At 49.3% G+C, this 27,384-nt stretch overlaps 1 protein-coding gene across 1 annotated transcript in view; it reads left to right on the top strand.

The window, feature by feature from the left end:
* CSMD2 (CUB and Sushi multiple domains 2) overlaps window positions 1-27,384 on the top strand; it is a 538,353-nt gene that overhangs the window by 208,204 nt on the left and 302,765 nt on the right. The window contains 1 exon segment of the mRNA XM_042993830.1: window positions 14,363-14,475. Coding sequence (XP_042849764.1) covers window positions 14,363-14,475 — 113 coding nt within the window.

Below are 27,384 nucleotides of genomic sequence, written 5' to 3'. Positions count from 1 at the left end.
ATCTTTCCCCCATTCCATAACCCATGGTCTAATCATGAGAAAATGTTAGACAAGCCCAAATTAAGGGATATTCTACAAAATACTTGACTGGTACTCTTCAAACATGCCAAGGTCTTGGGAAAGCAAAGAAAGCCTGGGAAACTGACACAAATTAAAGACTAAGTAGATTCAGTGTCTCAGTGCTATGGAAGATGTGGACAGGATTCTGGACCAAGAGAAAAGGCATTGGTGAAAAGACTGGAGAAATCCGAATGAAGTCTTCCATTGGGCTAACAGTACTGTACCAATGTTGATTGCTTAGTCTGGATACATGTAGTATGGTTATGTAAGATGCTAATGTTAGAGGAAGCTGGGTGATGGGTCTACAGGAAATTTCTGTACTATCTTTGCAACTCTCTTCTCACTTCAAAATAAAAAGTCTTTCGAAAATCTCCCCAGCTGACAGTAATGTGCACCCAGAGTTGAGATACCTTGACCCTTCTCTTCCAGAAATCTCAGGGCAGATTTGACCCTCAATTGTAGTGGCGTATGATCTTGGCATATCTTCTGTAACAGTGTTCCCCAAATTTGGGGGCATGCTGGAACCATCTGAGGAGGTTTCAAAAATCCCAGTGCTCAGGCCACAAGAAGAAGAGCAAAAGTACCAGGCTTGGGCCTCTAGTAAATGCTTTGATGTTTCCTTCATCCCCCTCCTGCCCCTCTTCCAGTGGGGTAGGAATCAGTGACTGCATATGTCCTCTGAGGAAGGTATTTGTGAGGAAGGTATCCTCTTGAGGAAGGATAGGTAGGATAACGGCTCCACAGAGATGTCCACATCTGAAACCCGGAAGCCCATGATTGTGTTATCTACCTTCCATGGCAAAAGAAAGTTTGCAGATGTGATTATGTTAAGGATTTGAGATGGGTGGATTATCCTGCGCTACCTGGGTGGACTTTATGTAATCACGTGGGTCGCTGTAAGAGGAAGGCAGGAGTGTCAAAAGTTTGAGATGGAGATGTGGTGACAGATGCAGAGTATTAGATGCAGCACTGCTGGCTTTGAAGATGGAGAAAGAGACCACAAGCCAGGAAACGATGTGGCCAGGAGAAGTTGGGGAAGGCTAGCAAACAGATCCTCCCCTAGAGCTCCAGAGAGCACAGCCCTGTAGACACCTTGATCTTGGCCCATCGATACCCATTTTGGACCCCCATCCCCCAGGATTGTAAGACAATCTGTGTTGTTTCAGGCCACTAAATTTGTAGTGATTTGTTAAAGCAGCGAGAAGAAAGGAATATAGTATCTTTCTCATCCAGCTGATGGTCTGTAACATTTCCCGTGCTATTCTTAACCTCTGTTTGTGTTAATAAAGATGAAAAATTTATGCCACCGCTTATTGGATTAGTTGTGGGAGCAAGGAGCATGATCTACTCAATTTTACACACTCTTCTTCACTCACTTGCTGACTCATTAAGTCACTAATTCACTCGTTTGCTTACCAATTAATTCACTCTTAGATTCTTTCAGTTCATTCACTCACTCATTCGCCACTCATGTACGTGCACACATGCGCATAGGCACACACACATCTCAATAAATAGCTGTGAGTTGCTGGAGCAGTGTGACTGATTCTCTGATGGCCACTTATAAGCAGTAATTGAAGGACGGATATTGTCTTAGGAAAGGAGATGGTGGTAGAAAGAGGTATCTGAAATTTCCTGGAAGCCAGACTGGTGGGGAAGGCAGGGTTGTCAGCAGCTAGGCCTAGGCTCTTTGGCATTCACCTCATGCCAAGAACTGTTGCTCAATCGCATGTGACCATAATATTTTAATAATAATGATGGTAATGCTTTAGGTATATCATTGCCAGAAAAGCCTAGAGAGAGAGATTAATTTTTCCAAGGCCACACAGCAACGAGTGGCAGAGCCAAGCCTCAGACTCTGGTTGGTTTGACTCTTAAGTCCATGTGTTTAGCCTCTACTGGGAGTCCCAGAACTCCTTGGCTGAGGCCAAGGAGAAGAGGAAGCCAGCAAGGAACAAGGCCAAGTATTGCAGGAGGAGGGCAGGTGGAAGGAGCATAAGGTATCTAAATCTCAACACTTAAGGGATTCAAGGGAGACTTTTCTCATTTGGGTTGGTGGATCTCTCATTCCAGATGGATCTGGTCAGTTTATCCACAGTTCGTAGAATGCCCTGAGTCGAGCAGGTAGACTGACCGGGGTAGCCCATAGAACCACACCGGCATGTGCAGGTAGGTCCACATGGAACGTGGGTCCACTACTGAGGACAAAGGCTGGTCAAAGCAGTGGACTAGTGAACAAGTAGACAGGAAATGGGACAGATGATCAGGCACAAGAATGGGATCAGCGTGGTGGGGGTCAGGCATACCTGCTTACCTCTGGCAGGATACAAAAAGGGAGGAGAGGATGAGATCTAGAACAAGACCAGCTTTGGGGAGATAATGCCCACAGTGAGCTGTGGATACCTCTCACAGGCCTTGACAAAGCCACTCTCTTTATACCACAGAGTAGGAAGAGTGGTCACTGATTTTTTTTTTTTTTTCAGAATGTGTGTGTGCAGGGAAGGAGCAGAGGGAGAGGGACAGAGAGAATCTTAAACAGGCTCCACACCCAGCCTGGAGTCCAACACAGGGCTCCACGTCACAACAATGTGATCATGGCCTGAGCCGAAATCAAGAGTCAGACACTTAACCAACTGAGCCAGCAGGCACCCTGGTCCCTGATCTTTTTGTTCAGCCCCCTGCCTCTTTCAATCACAATGAACATCTTTCATTTTGTTTGCCTAGCACCAATCCCTCCCTCCCTTTGAGCGCATTCCTTCTTTTGGAGAACGGTCCCAAACAGGTCTAGGAGGGGTCCATTCCCTTGGCTCCAGGAGTGGGCACATAGGCCAGCTGGACTAATCAGAGGCTTCCAGTGGGCTTTTTCTAATTGGAAGGGAAGGGATCTCTGTATTGTTTCTGGAAGTGAAGGTGTGAGGGTGAATCGGAGCTGCTAAGGGAGGCCATGGTTCCAGACTTAAGCATCCGCCATTCGCAATAGAGAGAATGAAGCCAGCAGACAGAGCATAATAGAGATAGGGCACAAAGAGTGGGGCCTTGTGGCATCTGGGTCCCTGGGTCTAGTCATCCCTGGGGCCAGCTACAGCTTGACTACAGCAGCCAATAATTTCTTCTCTATTCCAGGCTGATTTGATCTGGATTTCTGCCATTTGAAACCAAAAGTATTACCCCAGATGTGATGGAGATGAGCTATACGGGAAGACAGGAACTCTCCTCTCCCCTGTTTGTCAGTTCTCTGCTTCCTATCTCCTTCCTCTCCCCTCAACTTGCTTGTGCTCCACCGTACAAACAGTTGGACCTCTGGTTTGTTATTCAGAAAGTATACGTACAACACTGGCACATGTGGGCCCTTAATAATAATAGTGAATGCACTTTGAGCACTTGCTATGTGCCGAGCACTGTACTGAGAGCTTTTATACCTGTTATCTCTCTTAAACCTCCTATCAGCTCTATGAGGTGGGTGCTATTGTTATCCTTAGCAAATAGATGGGGAAACTGAGACCCAAAGCAGGTCAATTACCTGCCCACAGTTAGACAGCTGGTAAGTTTAGATCTGAGCCCTGAACCCAGACAGGTGCTTCCTGGAGCCCATGTGCCTAATCTTACCCCAGACTGCTTTCTTTCATGGCCCTTTGCCCATCAGTCTCCCTTCCTGCATGGAGACATGCCATGATCAAGAATATGTGGCTGTAGTGTCTTGAAGCCTGAGGAGGAGTTTACCAGCATCACCACATCACCCTGAATCATCACAATGCACTGTGAGACACACACTGGGAAAGAGAGGCTCAGAGAGATGAAGCAGTCTCCCAGGGTCACACAGCCAATGGGTATGAAGGCAGCATCCAAATCCAGCAGCGTCTTGACTAGGACCCCTTGTTCACCGGCCTACAAATCCCTGAAATGTTTTAGGCCATACATCCTCTAGCCGACTGGAGGCTCATGCCCTCAGCCAGGGCTTCAGAGCTGCCAGGATCTCAAGCAGGGCTGGCTAGCTGCCTCCTGGAGGGGCAGGGGCACATCGATGATGCTCAGGCTCAGAATGGCAGCCGAGTGGCAGGCAGAGGCTGGCGTGGGAGGCTCCTTGGTAAGCCATCTGCAAACGTTTCCTCTGGATGAGAAGTACTATCCAAATATAATCCCCAGAGGCCTCTGCAAGGTATAGATGGCTACCCTCCCTGGGAGGGGGACAGGTCCCTTCTCTAACTCATGACTGCCAGTGACAGGTGGAAGATGGACAAGGCTGAGAGAGCAGGAGCTGGTGGAGGTCAAGCTGGGGCTGCCCAAGGAGGAGGGAAGGTGGCTGCCACTTGGAATGGCTACCCTGGGTGCCACAGAGTGCCTTGTCCTTCCCCTTTCCCCTCCCCCCACCCACCCTCCTGCACTGTTCTATCACCAGAGTGGATGCAGGCATCCTTACTTCTCCAGGGAAACCTAGGCCAGGCTACTCTGAGGTCTGTTTAATCCCTGTGTGCTCTGGAAGGTAAGGTTCAAGGCACTGATAAGATCCCATCCCTTCTCCCTTCAGACCAAAGCATGAGAAGAAAATAGTTCACATTTGTGAGGCACTTGCTGTGTGTCAGGCACAGTCCTGGACACCTTATATATACACAAGTTCACAGGACCCCCATTGCACAGATTAGGAAACTGGGGCCCAGAGGTTTTGGCACATACCCACATTTACACAAGTAGAAAACAGCGGAATCCAGACTCAAATACAGGGCTGTGCTGATTCCTGAGGCCCGACCCTTAACCTTTGACCTCCCTAAACCCATTGCCTCTGTGTAGGGGAACAAGACAGGTGATGACCCAGACAGGTGACATCTCCACCCAGGCAGAGACCTGAGGCAGGAAGGCGAGAGGGTCCAGGTAGAGTGTGAGCGTGCCTTGGTCCCCAGGCTCCCACGGCCTGCACCCCGTTCCTGGGCCAGGCCTGAAGGGGCAGGCTTTAACATCTTAGGGCATAGGACCATCAGGTCTCCAGGCCGGATCGCAGGTCTAACCTAGAGCAACAGAGGCACTGGCTGAGGGCAGGGGATGGCTGGCTAAGGCCAGCTAAGGGTTCAGCAGCAAGGCAGGGCAGAGACTGCTCTTCGATTCTGTCCCAATCAGACCGGAGCAGGACGGGGAGTAGGACAACGAATGTACAAGGCACATCACGTGTTGTAAGAGCAATGAAGCAGGGGTGGCAGCGACAGAGGTGCAGACAACGACGCTGGGCCACTCCTTTGCCGTATCTCCTTTGCAGGGCCCCTCTTCGGCAAAGCCAGTGCACGGTCCGATCAGCCGATTGGCCCTGCTTGGGTCACATGGCCACCCTGATCCAATCAGCTGCGGCCTGGGGGTCACGTGGTTCCGGCGGGAAGCCTCATCTTTTAAAGGCTTGTGGCTCTGCCTGATTTAGTCGCGGAGACAGAAAATGAGGGAGGCGGGCGTCCCCTGAAAGGTAGTTGAGGACCGGCCACCAGCCCCCTCGCCCAAAGCTTGGCCCCGGGCCGCACCTCCGTCTGCAAGACCCAGCGCCAATCTGCTCCGGGCAGCATCCTGAGCACAGCCTCTGCGCAGAGACAGGAGACGCCCCACGCCGCAGCCCTCCTGGGTCAGCCGCTGAGTCGGGAACGCAAGGAACAGACGCCCCAGGCCACTCCCAGACCTTCTCAAGGTGCCATCCCCAACACGCAAGCCCCAGGGGCGCTCACCCGCAGGTGTTGACGGCCGCATCCCAGGAGCCCTGCCCCTGGCACTCCCGGCCTCAGATACACGCCCTCCAGGGAGCGGTGCTTCTGGAGGAAAAGCGTTTACCTGATGTAGTTTGTGTGGGTTCCCCGGAGCCAACAATTAGCTGAGCAGGGAAGAGCCCTGATAATTTGTGGAGTTTATTGAGTTGCTTCTGGGGGGAGAAGGAACATTTGCCCACATTGATTACCACACTTCGCTGATCCTGCCCTGGGGATATGTCAGGACGGGAAGAGTCCCCCAGAAAGGTACCAGCAGCTGCCAAGTGAATGGGGAGCACAATGAGGGCTGAGGGACCAAGGGGCTGGGGCGGCCTGGCTTCGTCTTCGTGGGAAACGGAGATGAAACCCAGCATGGCCTCAGAGGCTCTCCCTACTGTCTCCAGGCTCACCTGCTCGCCTGCCTTTCTCCCCACATATGCCCTCTTCTTTCACCGGCAGGATCTCATTCATTCGTTCGTTCATTCAGGCGTTCCTTCTTCTAGTGAGTGGTATTGACTTAGCCCTTTCCACGTATTAGTTTTCCATGCAAGGTACTGAGGAAAAAACTTAAGTAGTAAGACATGGCTCTTGTCTTCAGAGAGCTCACAGTTTGGGGGGTGAGGCAGACCCCTGGACGATGCTTGGTGAGACAAGTACCAGGGTAGAGGAAGTGCAAAGAGTCACAGATACACGGGGGCAGCCAACCAGATTCTCTGGAGCCAGTGGCTGTAAGATCCCACCTGAAGGTAAGGAAGTAGCTAGAAAAAGGATTGGGGGTGGATCAAAGGGGACGGAGAATTTGGCAAGGAGCTGACCCTCTGTCGAGAATGCTGTAGATGAGATCCATACATAGTGAACCTTTAGGCCTAGGAGTCCTCTGAAGTCCTCCTCAATTAGGATTTTAAGCTTAGTTGATTCCCACTCTCCTGATAGCCAAGGGGATGTAATTAGAACAGATGCCCCACTATTGAAAGCAAGAGGCCGCTCTTCCTTCCTTCCTTCCTTCCTTCCTTCCTTCCTTCCTTCCTTCTTTCCTTCCTTCCTTCCTTCCTTCCTTCCTTCCTTCTTTCCTTCCTTCCTTCCTTCCTTCCTTCCTTCCTTCTTTCCTTCCTTCCTTCCTTCCTTCCTTCACAAAGCACGGATAATAAAAGTGCTCAGCACTTAGCCCTCTCCACCAGAGCAGCTCCCTGGGGTGGCTGGCACTCCCACAGCCTTGATAGATCTTCCTGACCAATGCCTTGTGGTACGTGAAGTGCCAGCTGCCTGCAGGCCGTCTCCCACCCCCACCCTCAATGCCCATGCACCTCATGCTCCCACCAGCTGAGTCTTGCACTTTCTGAGAATCAGATGGGTCTGTTGCCAACTCTCTTGGTGCCAGTCATACTTGTTATTGTAATTATGTGATTTAAATTAAACATCACATAAGCTGATGAAATATGAGTGTGAAAGGAAATAGAGTTGCATCTATGGAAACTAAATTGAATGCTTTGGAATGACTCCATGAAGGAGATTCTCTAAAAAGAATTACTCCCTCAATATTAGGTGTGAGTGACTGAGACAGTTGCACCCCATTGGGTCAGTTCCATTGGGGCAGGGACCAAGTCCATCTTGCTCACTGCGGCCTCCCCAGTGCCCCACACAGAGCCTGGCACATTGTAGGTGCTCAATAAATATGTGTTGAGTGAACGTGCCGTAGAAGAGTTAAACATGGTGAGCAATGAACTGTGGGTGTAGTTTGTATAAGGCAGACAGTGTGGAGAACAAAACCGTGGTCAAAGGAAAGACCTTGGTCCTACATTAAATGGATTGACAAGTAAATGTGCATTTAGGTATTTGCACACTATAATGAAATGCTTTAGCTGTGTGTGTGTTCTTATGCCCTCCTCACAAATTACTTTTTACCAACCAACTATGTCATCTTCAAGGCTTCAAGGTGTTAGTAAATGTTTCTGTAAAGGGTGAGATAAATAATTTGGGCGTTGCGGGTTACAGTGTCTGTCACAGCTACTCGACTCTGCCGTTGCAGCATAAAAGCAGACAAATGTAAATGAATGATCATGGTTGTGACCCAATAAAACTTTATCTACAAAAACAGACAGCAAGCTCTAGTTTGCCAACCCCTGTTCTAAGGAATTGATTTGTTCTTTGTGCCAGGCACTGTGTTGTGTTGCTAGACATATCAAGATAAAGGAAATCCTGTCCCAGCTTTTACAGAGCCTGGCTTCTAGTTGAGAGATGGTTGTGAGTTGGTGTATCGGCATGATGGTAAGGGCTTGAGCATGGTGCAAAGGGGTCACAGTGAAAGCAAATGCTTCTCCCATGGGGGCAGGGAAAGAGAGATGTGGAAAGAATGAGACATTTGGTTAGGTGTATGTGATGGGTGATATTTCCCCAGGTAGTCAGGTGGGGTGACAGGAAAGGACACTGTAGATAGAGGGAGTAGCATATGCAAAGGCTTGGAGACATGGAAGAAGCTGGAGCTCGAAGTGGGTGTCACTGGAGAGGGAAGGCATGAAAAAGTCTAGATTTTATGATATTGGAGCTGGTGGGCCTCTGCTTCTGGGTTTCCAGCAAGGCAGGAACTTGGGAAGATCTCCCCACAGAGTACAGAGATGGACTGGGGGCAGAGGACAGATCAGAAGGCTGACTCAGTAGTCCAGGTGAGGATGACAAGGTTGTGAGGCCCAGAAGACTTGGCCATGGAGGGCAGGAACAGGAGGAGTTAAGAATGATGCTTGGGTTGGGTGACCAGGAGGATGGTGTGGATTATGGGGAGAAAGAACACTGGGGAGCTAGACTGATTGGCAGAAGCTTGGGTTTGTTCAAACAAGCCCCCAAACATCCAGGTAGGTTGCTGGGATTTGAATCTTCATATCGTGGCTCAGCTGCTCAGAGCTGCCTGAACAAGTGAGGTGGGTAGGCACTGCTGAGAACCAGAACCTTGAGATGTCTTTCCAAAGACAAGTCTAAAGACTCAGGGACTCTGGCAGTCCATATCCAAAAGGGAACTTCATTCATCCTGGGCATTTGCCCGATTCCAGGAAAGTGTGTAACATCCTGGGTTTGTCTAAGGAAAAACATTTGTTTTGACATAGCAAGAATCCTAGGTATTTGGCTATGGAAAACTGATACTGAAATCATTGGTGATGAGAATGGGTGTGTCAGGGCTGAGCCAATAAAGTCTCACTTCAGAAATGAGAGGTGGCTTGGGCAGGGGAAGTGGGAATCGGTTTCCAGCAAAGGCCTTGGTGTCCTTTGCTCAGTACCATCAAGGCATCCAGAGGGTTTCCCTGGTTGCATCGTGGTGCCCTCTCCATCCCCCAAAGAGGAAAGCAGATGGCAGGTGGGGAAGGAAGAGAGTTTGGGAGTGGGGATAAAGTGGCCAGCACCTCCTATATTTCACATTCTCCCCAGCCACCTTTGTGGTTGGAAGGATGGTTTTTGTTCGACCCTAGGATGCAAAGAGTCTTCAACCCTGAGTCAAATCCAGGCTGTGCACATAGCTTAGCTAAGAGATAAAGCCCATAGGAGCTGCTCTGGAACACGGAAAGAAGCCAGATGCCACTGCCTGAGGAGTGGTGGCTGGGCAGAGAAGGGGACATTACAGTGGAACCTGGTAGATTTCAGGCTTTGCAAAGACTTCCCATATCCAGGGAACAAGTGGGAGTGGCACCCACTGGCAAGCACAGTGCCTTTTATACAATGTGTGCTTGGTGAGTAAATGAATGAGTGAATGTTCTCCCGAGGATGTCAGTTTTCAGGAATACTGAAATCTAAGGCAGAATCTTCTAGTACTCCCCCTCAGATTACAGGTAGGCAGTGATTCCTTGCAGACTCACTGTTTTCATCTTTGCGCCCCAACATCCTAACTGTAGAAGAAGCTTCTTAAGAAGAAATGCTTTCCATGAAGTCTGCTCTGAGCTGTCCTATTACCAAGAGAAGAACTTAGAGCTTTCTGGAGGGGAATTCAAAGCCACTTTTCCCATAATCAACTACATGCATTAAAGGGAGCGTTTGTTTTTTTTGTTCTCCCCAAGCCAGATTCCATTAATGAAGCCCCATTTAACGGAAGTCAATTTACCAAAAAGAAAAAAAAATTGAGTGTAATTGCTTAAATACATTTTATGCTGTACTGCAATAGCAATTTCCTGGGCGAACTTGGAATTCCCAAGGCCCCCCAGAGTGAAGTTAATGTGGACAGAAAGGTTTGGAGGGGAGAATCTCTCTTTGTGTTTCTCTCCTTTAATTATGATTCTAAGAGGGAGCAGAATTAAAGAGGATCCTGGGGGGAAGCGGGAGGGGAAGAAAAGAAACAGAATGGAATTCAGCCTAAACTGTTCCACCGCCTTCCTTCATGCTTGCATGTATGTGGCAGTATACAACACAGTGGCTGAGTACATAGGCTCAGAGTGGAGTGGTTTCAGTTTGACTGCCACCTCTGCCATTTCATGGCTGTGTGACCTTGAACAAGCTTCTTAACCTCTCTGTGCAGTCAGATGGTACAATGGGAAAGGGCAGACAGAGCAACAAGTACAAAGACAGAGAAGCACAAAAAAGCAATGTGTGTTCCACTACAAGTAAGGTCTTCTGTTTGATTGGAGATGATGTGTGTGTGTGTGTGTGTGTGTGTGTGTGTGTGTGTGTGTGTTTGCACATTTACACGTGTGCTCAGGGAAGGAAGGCAGGCAGGAGTCAGACCAGGAAGACTTCACTAAGAAGGTGACATTTGATCAAGAACTTAGAGGAACTGAGGAGGTGAGCCACATGGACGTCTGGGAGAAGAGCCAGCTAGCAGGTAGAGAGAATGTCAAGTGCAAAGGCCCTGAGGCCAAAAGAGGTCTGGCCAGCTTTGAACCGCAAGGAGACCTGTGTGACTGGAGCAGAAAAAATAGAGATGAGGAGAGGGGGAGGTAAGAGAGGTGAGAACACACTGGCTTTTTTAAAGCCTGAGGCCACAGTAAGGTCTTACTCTAAGGATAGAAGCCACTGGAGATTTGTTTTTAATGAACTCTGTTCAGGTCTAATTTACACAAAATAAAATTACCCATTTTTTTCAATGTTTATTTACTTTTGAGAGAGAGAGAGAGAGAGCCAGAGCATGAGTTGGGGAGGGGCAGAGAGAGAGGGAGACACAGAATCTGAAGCAGGCTCCAGGCTCTGAGCTGGCAACACAGAGCCCGATGCAGGGCTCAAACTCACGAACTGCGAGATCATGACCTGAGCCTAAGTCAGACACTCAATTGACTGAGCCACCCAGGCATCCCTAAAATTACCCATTTTAAATGTTTTCAGAGCTTTGACCAACATGTACTTCCCACATAACCACCATCTCCTTCAAAATACAGAACATTCCCATGACCCCAGGAGGTTCCCCTAGGGATCCCCACCTGTACCTCTCACCCCCAGCTCTGGCATCTACTAATCTGCTTTCTCTTCCTATCGATGAGTCTTTTCCAGGGTTTCGTATAAATGGAACCGTACAGTATATACTTTTTAATCACCCAATATAATGCTTCTGATAGCTCCCTGTGTTGTCGTGTGTGTCAGTGATGTTGGAGAGTTTCCAGTGGGGCACGGCACCATCTCAGTGGCAGAGTCTGATGTGATGACTCCAACATGTAAGCCCCCAATTATGGGATAGTTGCCAGGAAAACTCTCACATATGCGTTTACGTCCAAGGAGGCAGGAGCAGAACAGAGTGAAGATGTGTAGGCAACACAGGGCCCCAAGAGTTTAAGCCTTGGGGGTGAAGAGTTACCAGGAGTCCTCAGGGTGGGTAAAGGTGTGGGAGAGATGGACAACGGGTGTCCCTCAGAGCTTCTCCAGGCTGCACACTTGGGGCTAAAGCAGATACTGGGACTGGAGAAGCCTCACTGGCTTCCACTTACCGTAGTCATGATCATGACTTCTCATCCTGCTCTGGGACCCCGGCACCCTCCCCACATCCCATTTTGCAATAAACATCCTTTGGTTCTGAATTATTCAGGTAAATTCTCCCTATTTCTACTTCCCTTATGTAAATAGTCCCCAAGCTTTGTCATTGATACAGATTTGAACTTGGCCTGGGGGGGAAAAAAACCCACAATACTGTTTGTGGCTCCTTAGAAAACTTCAGTGACTCAGACTGTAATAAACTATTTTAAATGGGATCTGGTGAAATACAGTAATTGGTTTCTATAATAGCTCTTACCAATGGTAATATGGGTTATATTATTAGAATTTGGTGTGTGTCAGCATTTTCATTACAGTAAAAACTCAGTTTTGCAGGGTATGAAGCTCCTTGGTTATTTCTTTTGTTTAATACACATTTATGGGCACCCACCATGCTGGGTCTCTTCCATTTGCCCCCTCCAGATCCTCTCCCCAACCTTTTCCACTCTGTTCCATATCTAGGAAGACTTAGCTATAGGGCTGTATCAATATGCTCCTTTGCTTCTGGCTTCTGATTGGGATAAATCAACAGAAGCATCAGTAGGAGGTTGGAGGAGGGGAAAGAGGAGAGTGAGTTCTGGGTTTGCATTTCTTTGCCCCCTCCTAGTGGGACTTAAATGCCCAAGATCTAGGTCCTGTGTGGTGACCCTCTGCATGCAGCCTTCTTTTTCAGGGATAATCATTTCCTCTCCAGGCTCCTAAGTGGTAACAAGCAACAGCCTACTGCCCCATCCCTGGTGGTTTCCCCACTTTTTTGATAAAGAGTCCATTCATTGAACTCCTGGAATTATTCTCCTATGACTATGCCATCTGCTTTCTGTTGGAATCCTGATTTGCCTGCTTTGTACCAACCATGGTGCTAGATGCTTGGTACAAGGACGAAGAATAAAAATGACAAAGAATAAAATAGCAGCTGCCATTTACCAAAAGCTCTCTATTTCCCAGGGACCATGCTAAGGCCTTTTTTTGTGTGTATCATCTCATTTAATCTTTGCAACTCTTTGAGGGAATGGTTATTATTGTCCCCATTTTACAAAGTCACAGAGAGTTGAAGTAATTTTTGTAAGATAACGCAGCTCATCCCTCCAGAGCCCGGTCTTCTTCACCATCAGACTACAATGCCCTCCTTGAGGAGTTACCTTAGGGAGACACCCACCTAGATGATGAATCATAGGTGCTGTGGCATCACAGAGGAGGAAAAGGAAAATGACGTTTCTTGAGCTAATGTGTGTCAGATACTGGGCTAGGTTCTTTGCCCATAGGTAGGTCTCACATTTATTCCCACAGACGCTTCAGGCTGGGCTTAGTATTCTCATTTTCAGAAAGGTTCAGTAACTAGTCCTAGGTCACACTGGTACTAAGTGGTAGAGCCTAGATCTGAACCCAAATCTGTGTGGCTTCCAAGCCAAGGAGAGTAGGAAAGGCTTGCCCCAGGATGTGATGTTTGAGGGCTTCCTGAAGTCCTCTCAGGCAACATGGGTGGTGCAGGAGAGAGGGCTCTGGGTGGGTGCATTCCAGGCAGAAAAGGCAAAAATGTTGTAAAGGACAAAGCATGCATGCTTAGGAGACGTCCTCGATAGGGTGTCCCCGCAGGGGTGGGAGCAGGCAGGAGGGAGGTGTGAGGCTGCTGGGGGGCAGGGGGCAGGCATCGCTATGCTTTGTACCTGATTCTTATGTGGGGAGGAAAAGAGGGAAGACACCAGTGCACAGGCCAGCTCAGAGGCTGTGGGGTAGAGGAGGGAAGACAGAGGGGATTCCTGGGGTGCAGAGAACAAGTACAAGGAGGGGGGCTTCACAGCTTAGCCTGAGTGTGGTGGAGAGGGCCAGCACTGAACAGAGACTCATTCTAGCAGGGGAAAAGGTAGAAAACTTGAAAGGCTATTCTTGTGTAGGCACTAGGGAGCTGCTGAAGGTTCCTGTGCTCCAGGAGGAAGGGTCTGGTGGACTTGGAAGTTGGCTCAAGATGGCAGTTGGTCAAGAGGCTGGGGTAGTGACCAGTGATGGCAGGAGAGATCCTGGTGCCCCACCCCCTGGGCTGGACTGGCCGGAATCCAGAAGAAGCTAATTTAAGGGAGGGGGAACAGACCTAGCACGGATGGGGAGGCGTCTTATGGACGCAACAGGAATAGGGGAGGAGCCAGAGGAGACCCGGGGCCCAAGGAGTGACCTTAGAATGGGCTCTCACAGCACTGAAGGGCCATACTGCCTGAAGTGCCTTTCTATGGACCCCTTGGGGGGTCTGCGGGGCTCACTAGGGGTAGCTGGTCCTGTACCTGGGGGTTGTAGGCTGGACTTTTGCTGGGGGATCAGGGTCTTGGGTACAGGTGGGTATGTGGACATCTGCTGGGAAGGCTGGGCCTCTCTTCTGCCTGTGGTCTGTTGCCCAAGGGAGTGACACTTGTCAACACCCCTGGTGGGAGGAGGGGGTGGGCCTCTGCTCCTGGCCTGAAGGATCCACTGTCTGCACAGCATCTCAAGGCCCCTGGGAGAGCCTGCCGAAGCCACTCAGGCCCCAGGTTTCTGGAGGGCGGCCTGGGTGGCCCAGCCCTTCCCTCCTGCCCCAGGCCTGGGCAGAGGCCCTAGCACCATGGGAAGTGGGGACAATGGATGCTGGCCCCTGCCTCACCGCTATCCCCGTCCACTTGGTGTCCCCCCAGGTTCACCGGAGCCAGCCTCCCGGCCCCCGTCATCAGCAGCAAGAACTGGCTGCGGCTGCACTTCACCTCTGACGGCAACCACCGGCAGCGTGGCTTCAGCGCCCAATACCAAGGTAGGCGGGGACTGCTGAGCCTCCTCAGCGGGCCGCAGAGATGAGTCCCGGGGAGCTCATCCTGTCCCCAGACTGGGTCCAGCCTGACTGCAGGGAGGACATACGTCTCTTGTCCTGTTCTAATTTGCAACCCGGGGCCTCCACATCAGCAGCTCTGCACCTGCCATGGTGGCCGGCTGCCCGAGACAGTGATGCTGCCCCGGGCTGCCCCTCCCCAGGCTCCTCTTCGAGCCAGACTCGTCATAGTAGTTACTACCGAGTGCCTTTGAAGAGCCAGGCTATGTGCTGGGCACTTGACAAATGTCGTCTCATTTATCCCCCATCATTCCAGAGTAAATGCCATCACTGTCCCCATTTTATGGGCAGGGAAGTAGAGGCTTGGAGAAAATAAGCCAGTTTCCCAAGGCCATCTGAACTCCTGCCTTTTGACTCCAGAGCCCAAGCTCTTAACCGGGAGAGTTTAGCCTACGCTGGTGTAAAGTGGGAGAGGAGCCATACTCCAGCTCTGTTTTGTGTTAGTGTTACATAGAACACGACTGTATTGGCACACCCACGGGCAGAGGGGCCGCAGGAGTGCTGGAGCTTAGGGGTTCAAATCTGCGAAGAGCTGCCTGGCAGCAAGGGATCAGACCAGGAACGGCAGGTGGAAATCGCAGGCAAGCAGATTTGTGCTCCAATCCTGAAGAATTTGCAAATTCTCCCTCCCAAGGCAGGGAGCTCTTGGGCACTGGAGGAGATCCAGAGTCCACTTGATGTATGGGAGCGGATGAGGGCATCCCTCTCAACCTTGAGTTTACTCGAAGTACACAAAATTTATAAACACCAAGGGTGGGCTTTATAACTTGCTCATTAAGCCCTTAACTACTACCATTTATAGGCTGATGTTGGTTCTGACTGATTCAACAGCAAACTTGTATTGCACACCTATTAAGCATAAGGCCCTGGGGAATAAAAGGAGGGGTGAGTTTGTGTCCTGAGTGAGTGAGTGAGTGAGGAGTGAGGCATATTGGTAGTGTGCACAGAATGGGACAAAGTAGGCCTGATAAAAAGCAAGAAGTGTCTTCCCACGAGGGTGTGCTGGGGTAGGAGCACCGATTCTCAGGGTGGAGCGGGGTGGCTGGCCCCCTGCAACCCCACCTCGCAGGCTGTGGTTCTGGACAGCACCAGCCCATCACTCACCTGGGTGGGGCAGGGGCAGAGTGGAGCTCCTGCCATGAGGCCAGGCTTTCAGCGGGAAACTAGGATAAGAGCAACACTGCAACTAGAAACATTACCTTTAGAATCTGAACCTTTCATAAACAGCCTCCTTTCCTCAGCCACCTTTGAAATATTCACAAAATAAACATAAAAACAGAGTGGCTGGGTGGCTCAGTGGGTTGAGCATCCGACTCTTGGTTGCAGCTCAGGTCATGATCCCGGGGTCGTGGGATCGAGCCCTGAGTCGGACTCCATGCTGTGCAGTTTCTCACAGAATCTCCTCTAAGTCTCTCTCTCTCTCTCTCTCTCTTCCTCTGCCCCATGCACATGCTCTCTCTTTCTTAAACAAACAAATAAATAAAAATGAAGTAAAAAAAAAAAAAACGAAATCAAAAACCAACCTGATCTGGCGAGCCTCACAAAGCCTCACTCTGAGAGCTTTCCTGGAGGCATTTTTCCACTGCCGATGTTGGGCTTCTGTGAGTGAAGCCCCTGTCGGGATCTTTTCATTGTATTTTCCAAAATAGAAAAGCAGAGATGAGTGTCATCAGTGCGTCTGATTAAGTAGGTGCCAGTGTTTCTACTGTTTCAGGTTCCTGAGGGCCTGTTTGCCATGGTCATAGGCCACAGCGTAAGGCCAGGCAGTGGGCAAAGAGAACCCAGACACGGCAGACTCTAGATCAGCACGCTTGCTGTGCACCAGGCCCTGTACTGGGCACTGTCCACACTGCCCCCATGTGGGCCTCCCCACAGCACAGTGACAAATGTGTTTTTGATTCCCACGTTTTGGGACACCTGGGTGGCTCAGTCGGTTAAATGTCTGACTCTTGATTTTCAGCTCAGGTCATGAGATCATGGTTCGTGAGATCGATCCCCAAGTCAGGCTCTATACTTGGAGTCTGCTTGGGATTCTCTCTCAGTCTCTCTCTCTCTCTCTTTCTGCCCACATGCATGTGTGTGTGCTTGCTCTCTCTCTCTCTCTCTCTCTCTCTCAAAATAAACATTAAAAAAAATACATTTTAATTCCCACGTTTCCGCTGAAGCAGCTGAGGCTCAGAGAGGTTGTGTAATAAGCCCAACACACACAGATCACACAGGCTGTAAGTGGGGAAGCTTGAATTCATTCACAGGCTCGTGTGAGTTTTCTGCAAACCCAGAGGGCCATCTCTTAATGGTGTTTTGAGTGCCTTATCTTTCCTATTCAACTTGTGGCTTTTCAACTATGTTTTGTTAATCTCATCCCACTGTAAAGAAGTACATTTTCTATCACAACCCAGTCCTCACATCTATCTATAGAACTAAAAGGAAAATGTCACCAAGTGGTATTTATCCTTACTAAGCGTGATGCACCCTGAAAACTTCCAATTTTTAATGTTAACTGCAACCTGTAAATTAATTTCACAAGGCTATAGCAGGGAAAAACCCACAACCTGAAAACCTGCTTTACTTACGAACTTCTCAAGAGGAGGCCCTATCCTGTCCTCTCTCTGTGTCCCTTAATACAGCCCCAAACGAGGTTGTACATTCATATGTATCAGTGTTTACAGAGGGCTTTCTAGGTTTCAAGCACTTGGCATTTATTACTTTATTTAGCGCTAACAGCAAGTGTGTGAAGGAGGAACTACCCTTGGCCCCATTTTACAGATGAGGAACCAGGGTTTCAGAGAGGACTCCTGACCGGCTCCAGGTCTCATCGACGTAGTGTGGGAGGCAGACTTGCACCCCGGCAGTATTTGTCTGCAGCTGGCGTGCTTATATACGGGGGCTTAGATACTGTGTTAATAAGTGATTTTACTCTGGGAACTTCTTTTTCTAGTCTTCACCATACTGAGGGCACATAGTGCAAAGCGCATACAGTAATCATTTAGTAACTCAACTGAGGACTCAAGCAGGGTTCCTTGACCTCAGCACTATTGACTTAGTGGTGTGGGTAGTTCTCTGTTGTGGGGGGTCATCCAGACCATTTGGGGATGTTTAGCGGCATCCCTGGCCTCCATCCACGAGCTGCTAGATGCCAATAGCATTTCCCCACAACACGTAGTCATGATAACCAGAAAGTTTCCCCATGTTGCCAAATGATCCCTGCATACAAAACCACCCCCATTGAGAACCACTGCCCTGAAGGAAAGGAAACTTTGGAATGAGTACAATAATCAAAGTTTTTCAGCTTGTAAATATAGCACAAAAGCATGGCAGAGATAGCTTTTAGTCAGGGGACTAGCAGGAGATAGAAGGCATACTGCCTGGCTTTCACCGAAGAGGGTTTAGTGATGGGACCCTTTACAAAGGATAGGATGGAATTAAGGAACACGCAGGGATGATGAGGCCCTCGGGCACCACGCAGCAGGGAGGGCTTTGCCACAACTGGGAAAGGGCCAGAGGGAGTAGAAAAGGCACTACCTGGCAGAACGGAGGAGCCTGACCACTGCCAACCCACTGCAGGAAGAGGGGGCCAGGAGTCAGTAACCAGAGCAGGAAGAGGGGCTAGAATCAGTAACCAGAGCTGGAGGAGGGAGGCAGGAGTCAGTAACCAGAGCAGGGAGAGAGGGCCAGAATCAGTAACCAGAGCAGAATGAGGAAGCCAGAATCAGTAACCAGAGCAAGAAGAGGGGGCCAGGAGTCAGTAACCAGTGCAGGATGAGGAAGCCAGAATCAGTAACCAGAGCAGGAAGAGGGGCCAGAATCAGTAACTAGAGCAGGAGGAGGGGGCCAGGAGTCAGTAACTAGTGCAGGAGGAGAGGCCTGGGAATCAGTAACAAGCACTGCAGCAAGGACCTGGAATCAGTAACCGGAGCAGGAAGAGGAGGCCAGAATCAGTAACCTGATCTCTCTCTTCTCCCTCTCCCTCAAGTCTGCTGTGCCTCCCATCTGCCAACCCAAAAGGAGCCAGGAATAAGGAGCAGAGTCCTTGCCGTGTGGGCCTGCTGTGTGCCCTGGGAGACTATGAGCCTTCCCAGCGGGACCCCTTGCCATAGCAGTCCACAGAGGTCAGGCTTCTGGCACAGAGCAGGCCAGAGAGGTGTGAGGACTGGACCTGGGGAAACAGCAGCACAGGGTCAGTCTTAACGGCGCTCAGCTTTATGGCATTAGAGTCTCAAGTGATTTATGGCACTTCAGAGCTAATAATTACAACCCCCGAACTGTATCGGTGGACAGTTCTTTTCTCAGAAAACAAATCATAAGTTGAACGAATAAACAAATAACCTGAAGCACGGTGCATTCCATTCCTGTCTCGGTCCGGTCAGAATTTAGGGCTATTCCTGGACACACACGATCTTAACTACGACTACAGGGAACCAGGGCATCAGGGCTCTAGTGTGACTGTGCCTCAAGCCGGCTGTCAGAAAGCAGGTGAGCGTGTTGAATTTAACAAGCACTCTTGTGTGACACCAGTACCATGTGGAAGATGAGAAAGGTGGACATGGCCAGGCCACGCTCTGCTCTCAAGGAGGACAAAGCAGGACAAGTTAAAGAGAGGAACAGGCATAAATCTAGAAGTTGTGGGCAGCAAGATAAGAGCTATAATTGAGGCCCAGTGAAGGGTTCTAGGATAAGACATAAAGGAGCAATTAGTTTTGCTGGAAGCACTTAAAGAAGTCAAAAAAAAAATGTAGCGGTGACATCAGTATGGGCCTTGGAGAGATGCCACGCAGACCATGAGGAGCAGTCCAGGTAGAACGGAGGCAAGAGAATATGAAAGCGCTGAGTCTCAGGAACCCCAGACACCTGTGTGCGTCTAGAGCGGAGTTGGTCAAGTACAGCCTGCAGGCCAGATGCAGCCATCTGTTTTTAAAGATTGAAGCAGAAAATCAGAAGAAGAATATTTCATGACACATGGCAACTGTATGAAATGCACATTTCAGCGTCGGTAAATAAAGGTTTATGGAACACAGCCTCATTCACGTACAAATTGTCTGTAGACACAGTAGTGCTGGCAGGCCAGAGTTGGGCAGTCTGTAGCTGAGACAGATGGCCCACAGCCTAATACACCTGCTCCCAGGCCTTTCAATGAAAACATGTGCCGACTGAGCACGAAGCCTGCTGTCCAGGACACAGGTCAACAGTGAGGGCAGGGGGTTCTGGGGTCAGAGAGGGAGTCAGGGGTCACACTGTGAAAAGCTGCCCTGAAGACAGGGGATCAGAAGTCTTGAGCAAGAGGGAGATGTAATCACATTTTATTTTAGGAAGATCTTTCATTGCTCTCAGATGAAAATGAGAGGACAATTAAGAGCCTTTGAGAATTTGGAGACTACAAGGATCCAGGGTTTAGGCAGAGGCAGAGGCAGAGGGAGACCAAAAGAGGCCTTCCCATGCTCACTTTCCTGGACTCGTTAGATCCAGGAGTGACAGGGGTGGAGGAAGGAGGCAGAGGACTCAGGCCTGAACCTTTGGTTTCTAGCCTGAGTGAGTGGGTAAAAAAATGAGGCTATTAACCAAGGTGGTATAGGGCAGAGGCAGAAGAGAGTGGATTTGCTTGGGACACGTTGATTCTGGGACTGTTGGCATTTCAGGGGCGGGGTGGGGGGGCTGTCTAGTAGGAAGCTGGCTGGTCTGTCAGTCTGTAGCTCAGACAAGGGTCTGTGCTGGAGAGAGAGATGTGAAGACTCAAGGCAGCATGCAGTCAGAGGCCACCGATCCCCTCTCTGGGCAGGAGACCTCCTCATAACGATTGTAACTTGAGAGAGGCAAGCCCAAAAGAGTGGTTTGCAAAGTGAGTTCCTTGGAGGCCAGAGGGGTTCTCCCAGCAGCTCTTTTGATAGGGACTGTGTGGGTGGGGCCCCAGGTTCACCCCCCACACCACCAATGTTAACCAGAGCCATTGCTCTTTGATTTGTTTTGCGTAGTAAACATTTACCTAAGAGCGTAATCATAGGCTCCTGCACCAGAAGTGTTTGGCAACCACAGAAATCACAGTTGCTTCCAGTTCTGGGAGACCACTGAGGTTATGTAATCAATCCTTCTGCCTCCGGGCGAGGGCTATTTTCAGTCCTTCTCAGAGCGTTAATTGCTTTCCTGCTTTCTCTTTAAGCCTACAAGGAACAGCAGTGAGAAGAGCCTTTCTTAAATGCCCCCAGTGGTCAATGATCACAACTGGTGAGGGTCTTCCCTGGCAGAGAGGGCAGCACACTGCACTGTTGCCCTGCTGGTCTGCAGAGAGGGAATAATATTAACCCCACGGGCCTACTGGCGATTAAAAGGAGACCCTGTCGCAATATCCGGCACATGGCAGGTACGCAGGAAATGGAACCCTCAAGCCTCAGACTCCACCAGTCACCAGTCTCCCTGTTATATGGGGAAGCCCTTGTGCGGTGAGAGATTGAGCTGGCGGCTCTGGCTTCTCAGACTTGGGATCTTTGCTGCCACTCTGAGGTGACAGTCATTGTCGACTGCCTGCCCCCCCCCCCCCTTCAGCCAAATCCTAGCCCTACTCTGCTGTCCCTCCCACTGCCTATCTTGTCAAGTTAACTCTGGTAACCAGCAGTTGGGAGATATTCCACAGTAAGAGAATCGGCCCTTCTGCTTTCTAGAAGTCCAACTCCAAATCTTAATTGTCTGCAGAATAAACTTGTCCATTGGAAACCAATTTGCATTTATCGAGATGCTTTTTGTAGTAACAAACCAAAGCTTCTGTTTTCCACATGAACTTGTCTTTTTCTTGCTTGTGACTGAGTTGTAGTCTCAGACCAGAGCAGAAGTGCCTCAGGCAGCCTGTGGTCCACGCTGAGACTCTTCCGTCCTATTCCTGTCCACCAACTAAGCTGCTAAACCCTTGCTAGCCTCATTTTTTAGGTTCTGTGCCTTCAGGGTCCCTGAACAAATCACAGGGTTGTTGCTACCAGGCTCAGGAGCCCAGAGCTTGGGGTCTATGAAGCCAAGCTTCTAAATTCAGTCACAATGAGCCTGAACTGAAAACATCCTGAACATAAAATACGGCACCCCTCACCTCACCTGCTTTCAAGTGTAACTACTTCCTTTGCCAGGAAATGAATCCAAAGCACATATTCTTCTAACAGTTGGTCATTCATCCACTCAGTCATCAGACTCTTCAAGGGAACTGTCTGTGTGCTGGCCTCTGTCAGTCACAGAACGTAGACATAGGAGTTCGGGGGACAAATAGCTGGGAGAACAGGACATGATGTTGCAGTGTGATACGGGTTTCAACACACGTCTGAACCAAGTCTTGTGAGGGCAGTGACTTCTCCTCAAGGTGTAGACACAACCACAGAGAGGAGATGGCTGTTGACTCAGGCCTTTACCAATGAGAGGTAGCCACACAGAGAAGAGGGGAAAAGATGTGCCAGGTAGAGAAAACGGCATTGCCAAGGCCACTGAAACCAACAACCGATGGCCATAGGGATTCCTTTAAACATCTTTCTTCTGGTCGTTTTCTCCAGCTGGCTTCTCAGAAGTTGCTTGTGAAGACCACCCTGCAGCCCATTAACAATGGCAAAGCACTATTCTAGAAATTAGAACATGCCCCTGCCTGCCACCTACCATGCTGGGGTCCTTTTCTTCTTCAGGAAATCTAGTGGCCATGAGTTTTGCTGTGATTAACCAAGAGGCCACACCAGCAGCAGCCAACAAAGTACTTCTTAGAACCTTTAGTTGCTTTGTACATCTTACAACCCGTGGCTGCACTGATGAAAACATCACCCAGCATAGTGCATAACCAGCTTCTGAGGAACTGTGCATAATTCTCGTAACTATCCATAATCTTTCAACACCTGCATTCTTGGCAGTGGTCACTGCTGGAATTTTGAGTGTTCTTTCATTGTTCCTGTAGCAATTTTTTGCTCTTCATTAGCGGGAGCAGTGAATTCAAGCCTAGAAGGCACCAAAGCAAAGCACCCAGGCGGTGCCTTTTTCAGCAGCAGGTCTTGTATCATCCAGTGCACCTGTGACTGTTTCTCTTCCTTCCCTTCCACGTCCCTTTTCCCGGCAGCCTTCAGCACAGCTATGCCATCTGAAGCAAAAGCCAGGTGTCCCTTGAACTTTTCTTTTCCATGGTCACCAGTAGTGATTCCTTGAACATTTCTCATTTTGAATCTTGTCACCTTTCCCTCGTAAGAATGTGGCATCATCTTCAGTTACAATAACCTCTCCAACCTTTCGTAAGTCATTGAAGCAAAATAGCTTAAAAATTCAGAGTCTGGCTCTCTTTTCCAAACACCACACCATCAATAGCAGCAGCTTTGTGGGTTCCTTCTGTGACGCTAGAACTTGGAGCTTGGGCTCCTTTAACCTGAAAGTCAGCTTTATCCTGTTCTAAAAGAGTGTACTGAGAGCATTGTCAGCAGTCATAACCAAAGACTTCCACTGGGCAGTGGAAGTATCAAGAGTGGGTACCATGGGCCGGACGGTGGAAATCCTAAGCATCCTGGAATTTCCACTTCTGAACTTTGGATGTATTATTCAAGTAAGGAGATTATGGAATCTTAGTAGAATTCTGTGCCTCCGATTCCTGATTAATCATTCAGGGTTTTCCTGCCCTATATTGTGGGAATGCTCTTTGAACTTTCGTGATCACATTAGAAATGATGCTGCCAATTTGTCTGCCTCCATCTGCAGAAACTGTAGCAAACTGAGCAGTATCTTCAGAAATTATCACAGCTTTCGCCTCTCCCTAAGTTCAGCCGCAATAGCATCAACATGCGACATCACACCTTTTCTGATTTCCACCGGATTAACAGCTTTGCTAATCTTCTTGAAGCCTTCCATGACCATGGAACGTGCCAGTACAGTAGCAGCAATGGTGCTCCCAAGCCTCACTCTTTGTGTGTTGGCAACATCCTGGTCAAAGCTGGCGCAGTGGTTTTATATTTATCCTTCAGGTCAACTGACCTGGCAACAGACACCTCAACTTTTGTGACATCGAGGCTTCCCCAGCTCTGTTCCATATCACTGCTCTTCCCACTGTTGTTTTCCATAGTCTGTACCTTGAAGCATTAGATCTTGGGCATCTGCAGCAAATCTTACATCTTTGGCATAGATCTGAGTGAGATGAGGAGCCAGTGTGCTAGATACTGACTTCATCTAGCAGAGAACTGTGAGTAATGCAAGCATTTGTGCAGGGCTGGTGGCCAAGCAGGAGGCAGGCCCTCAATGATGAGGGAGGGGCAGAGTGCAAGATGCATACCCACCAAGTTTTCTAAGGGAAAAATCAGATTCCTGTTTTGAGGAGCTCATGCCCTACAACATTTTGGGGAATGGTTTACAGAGAGTGAATAAAATCCAAGCAAAAAAGAGTGAGTTTAGAATCCTGAAAGAAAGATATGCATTGGAAATTTTTTCTAAGGTTGGTTGAACTAGGTGTGGTGAAGGAACAGGTGTGGGAAGATGAAAGGATGTCCGGCCATCAGGACAGCCAAGTGGTGGGCAAAGGGGAGTGATCGGGGTTAGTGCAGGGGCTCCCCCCTTGTGAAGGCAAGTCTGGCTTCACAGGGGCGAGAAGAAGCTGCAGGTTCCATTTGCTTCGTGATTCCCAGAGCCTTGGAGACAGGCTGAGCACCTCCCCTCCTCCACTAACAGGTCCTTGTCTCCTGCTAGCTCAGCCCAATAACTCATGCTGCAGACTAGAGAGGCATTTGTATTGCCAGATTCTTCTAGCTAAATGTGTACCATGTGTCCCGCTAACCTTTACAACAGCGGGGAAATGTCTTGTAATTAACCAGAATATAAAGGATGAATGGAGCAGCCTGGCAGTCTCCTGTAGTCATTATCATTCGGAGGAGATGAATGTACCTAGTAAGATTTCCATCAACCAGTTAAAGCCAGCACTCTTCTCTGGGAGCCCTGACTTTGTTCACATACAGTGAAAAAGCATGTACAAGTGTGAATTCTATTTTGTATGTGTTTGTAGCCATGTGTACATGAGTACACAAATGTGTCGTTGAGGGCATGCCCTTGTAGACGCGAATGTGTACGAGTGCACGGATATATGTGCAAGCATGTGTTCATCGGGGGTATGCGTTCAAGTGTAGCCAGCCCCGGGGTTCCATTTTATCTGCAGTGCGTCAACAGATGCAGAATGGTTACAGAATCCATTTTAGAGACTGGAGCTCCAGTGTAATATCATTGGCACTAGACTAGTGGGTGCTCCATGAATGAATGAATGAATGAATGAATGAACGAACAATGTGAATGAATACATGCCAGAAATTCTGTAGGTCCTTGCTACTTTATCCTTCGTTTATTACGTCTGTCAGTAGTGTACTGTGGAGATCTAGAAGGAGAACTGCCCTTGTTCTCTAATGCTTCGTACCTGGTCTACCCAGCTAGTTCTTTGTTGAGCCATTTTGTGGCCGGCTTCCCATGGTGTTCCTTTTTCCCTGATCACTCACCATCTACTTGGTCAAACTGTTTAAAAGACAAATTAGCTATGTATCATTCAGGGTGTGGCCACTTCCTTGGGTTTGCTCAAAAACTGAGACCCCAACATACGGAGGTGATTTCTTGATGCTAACATCTCCAGTGATGTGGATCTTGCCCAGGGCTGAGCCCCAACCAAGGACACTTTCCTGACCCACTTGTCAGCTCCTAGGATGGTGTGGGCCCACTGTATGGGCTCCCCTCCCCAGAACCTGAGCCTGGGCCAGCTGGACCTGGACATACATTTTCTAGAGACTCCATTGTTGGTGTGAGGAATCCTGTCCAGAGAGAACGGCCCCTGCCTTCCCCAGGCTTGTGTGTGGTGCACACAGACAGCATGGGCGACACAGCTTTGAGACCAGCTCAGAGGAGTAAGTGCTCACAAAGTTTATGTGTAAATTAAGAAGCTCCCTGAAGCTTTCCAGTTTCCTTTTTGTTCACTTTTTCTTGCCACTGTAATAAGTTCCATCCTGTGGTAGGTAGAAGAAAGGAAACAAGGGAGGACAGGAGCTCCTTCCTGCTTGGGAGGATGGTGACATTATCCACTGCTAACTGTTGTTCCAGGCGTATAAAGCACTGACCAGTCTGGTTACCCAGCCCATCTTGGAGAGGACTAAGTAGAAAGGGTAGGCACAGAAATTGGAAGGATTCCTTCTGGAGCCTCTTCCTGAGTGCACCCATGAGAAGAGAGGAAGAAGGGCTCCCTCTTAGCCACCCCTTCATGTCCACATACACCTCATGCTCCCCCTTCAGCAGCTGCAAGGAAAACTCAAGTAGCATTTGGTGCTGGGAATGGCATTCCTGGTGCACTGGTCCCTCCTCAGCTCCCTTCCTCCAGAGAACACTAGGACGTGAAACGAGGCTATTGGAAAGACTCTCACCTCCTTGTTGGCCAGGTGCCTGGAGCCATCTGCACAGACCTCACCTTGAGTAGGAAGCACTGAGTCATGGAGGCCCCTCTCCCCACCCCAGCCCCAGTGCTGGGACATCCGGGAGAAGAGCTTGAACTATCCCTACAGTACTGGGACCAGTCCTGTTCTCTTAGGGATGACTGAATCAGAGGAATTTCCCCCCTGCTGCAATGTATTAGCTAGGCTTGAATAATGCATGTTTCCCTACTAATACCCTCTGTTTGATAATGGGTCCACGTTAGTGTTCATTGGAAATTTTCCTGCTGGATACACATGGAGAGTAATGCACGTTTGTAAAAAGGGTTTGAATGCACGTTGGGAAGCAGTGACTCTGTGGTAGTAACTGAATTTGATCAGGCGTTCAGCTTAGCAGCTTGCCAGGGGACAAACCCTTGGGGAACTTCGTGATGCAGGCAGAGCTGGGGGCTGTCGGGGACGGAGAGATGGGCTCCTGCATGTCTGATCATTGTGGGCTTTAGTTTCAGGACTGGCATGTTACCTTGTATGCAGAGTGAGTACCTGAGTTTTCTGGGCCTGAGCTGGGGCAGGGGAGAGATTCTGGAGGCTAACGGGACCCCTTAGGGGATTGCTCTGGGGCCAGGTCACGAGAGAAGATGCTAAGGTTCAGCCAAGAACACAGCTGCCTCCTGGCTGTGTGACCTATAGCAAATCACTTGAGCCACCCTGAGTCACAATTTTATTATCCATCAAGTAGGCATAGTAACCACAGGTCAAGGCTGTTGAACATATAAGGAGCACACAAAATGATTATCGAGGGCCCACCATGTACCAGGCTCTATTCCAGGCATTGAGGATACACCAGTGAACAAAAGACAAAAATCCTTGCCTTCGTGGAACTTACGCAGCAATGCGGGGTGACAAAAAATCATGAAGTAAACGAGCCAGTGTGTTAGAAAGTTAGGGAGATAAAGTAGCGAATGGTGCAGGGGAGCTGGGGTGCGATGTAATTGTGAACAGTGGTCAGAGAAGGTCTCTGAGGAACTGGTGTTTGCACAAAGACTTCCAGGAAAAAGAGGAAAAGAGTCGTGAAGACACCCTCAGAGAAGAGCATTTTAGGGAACTAGCAGGCTGAAGCAGGAACATGCCTGACATATTTTTGGAACACCAGGGAGGCCTGTGTGGCTGGAGAAGAGTGATTGAGGTTGAAGATAAGGTCAGAGAGGTGCTGGGAGGGCAGATTGGTCTGTGAAGGCCACTCAAAAGACTCTGGCTTTTTTTATACGAGAGGCAAGTTGCAGCTGTAGAGTTTTGAGCGAGATGTAATATGGTCTGACTTATGTATTAAAAGGATCCCTCTGGCTCTTGTGTTGAGAATAGACTATGTGGGGCGGGGAAGATGGGAGGTCACGGCAACCAGGGGAGATGTACCAGAGACCTGGAGCAGGGTGGTCGATGTGGAAATTGCACTTGG

This window comes from Panthera tigris, chromosome C1 (assembly GCF_018350195.1).
Source record: "Panthera tigris isolate Pti1 chromosome C1, P.tigris_Pti1_mat1.1, whole genome shotgun sequence".
NCBI classification, from domain to species: domain Eukaryota; kingdom Metazoa; phylum Chordata; class Mammalia; order Carnivora; family Felidae; genus Panthera; species Panthera tigris.
Note: the sequence above shows the minus strand (reverse complement) of the source record. Positions and strands in the feature narration are given on the sequence as shown.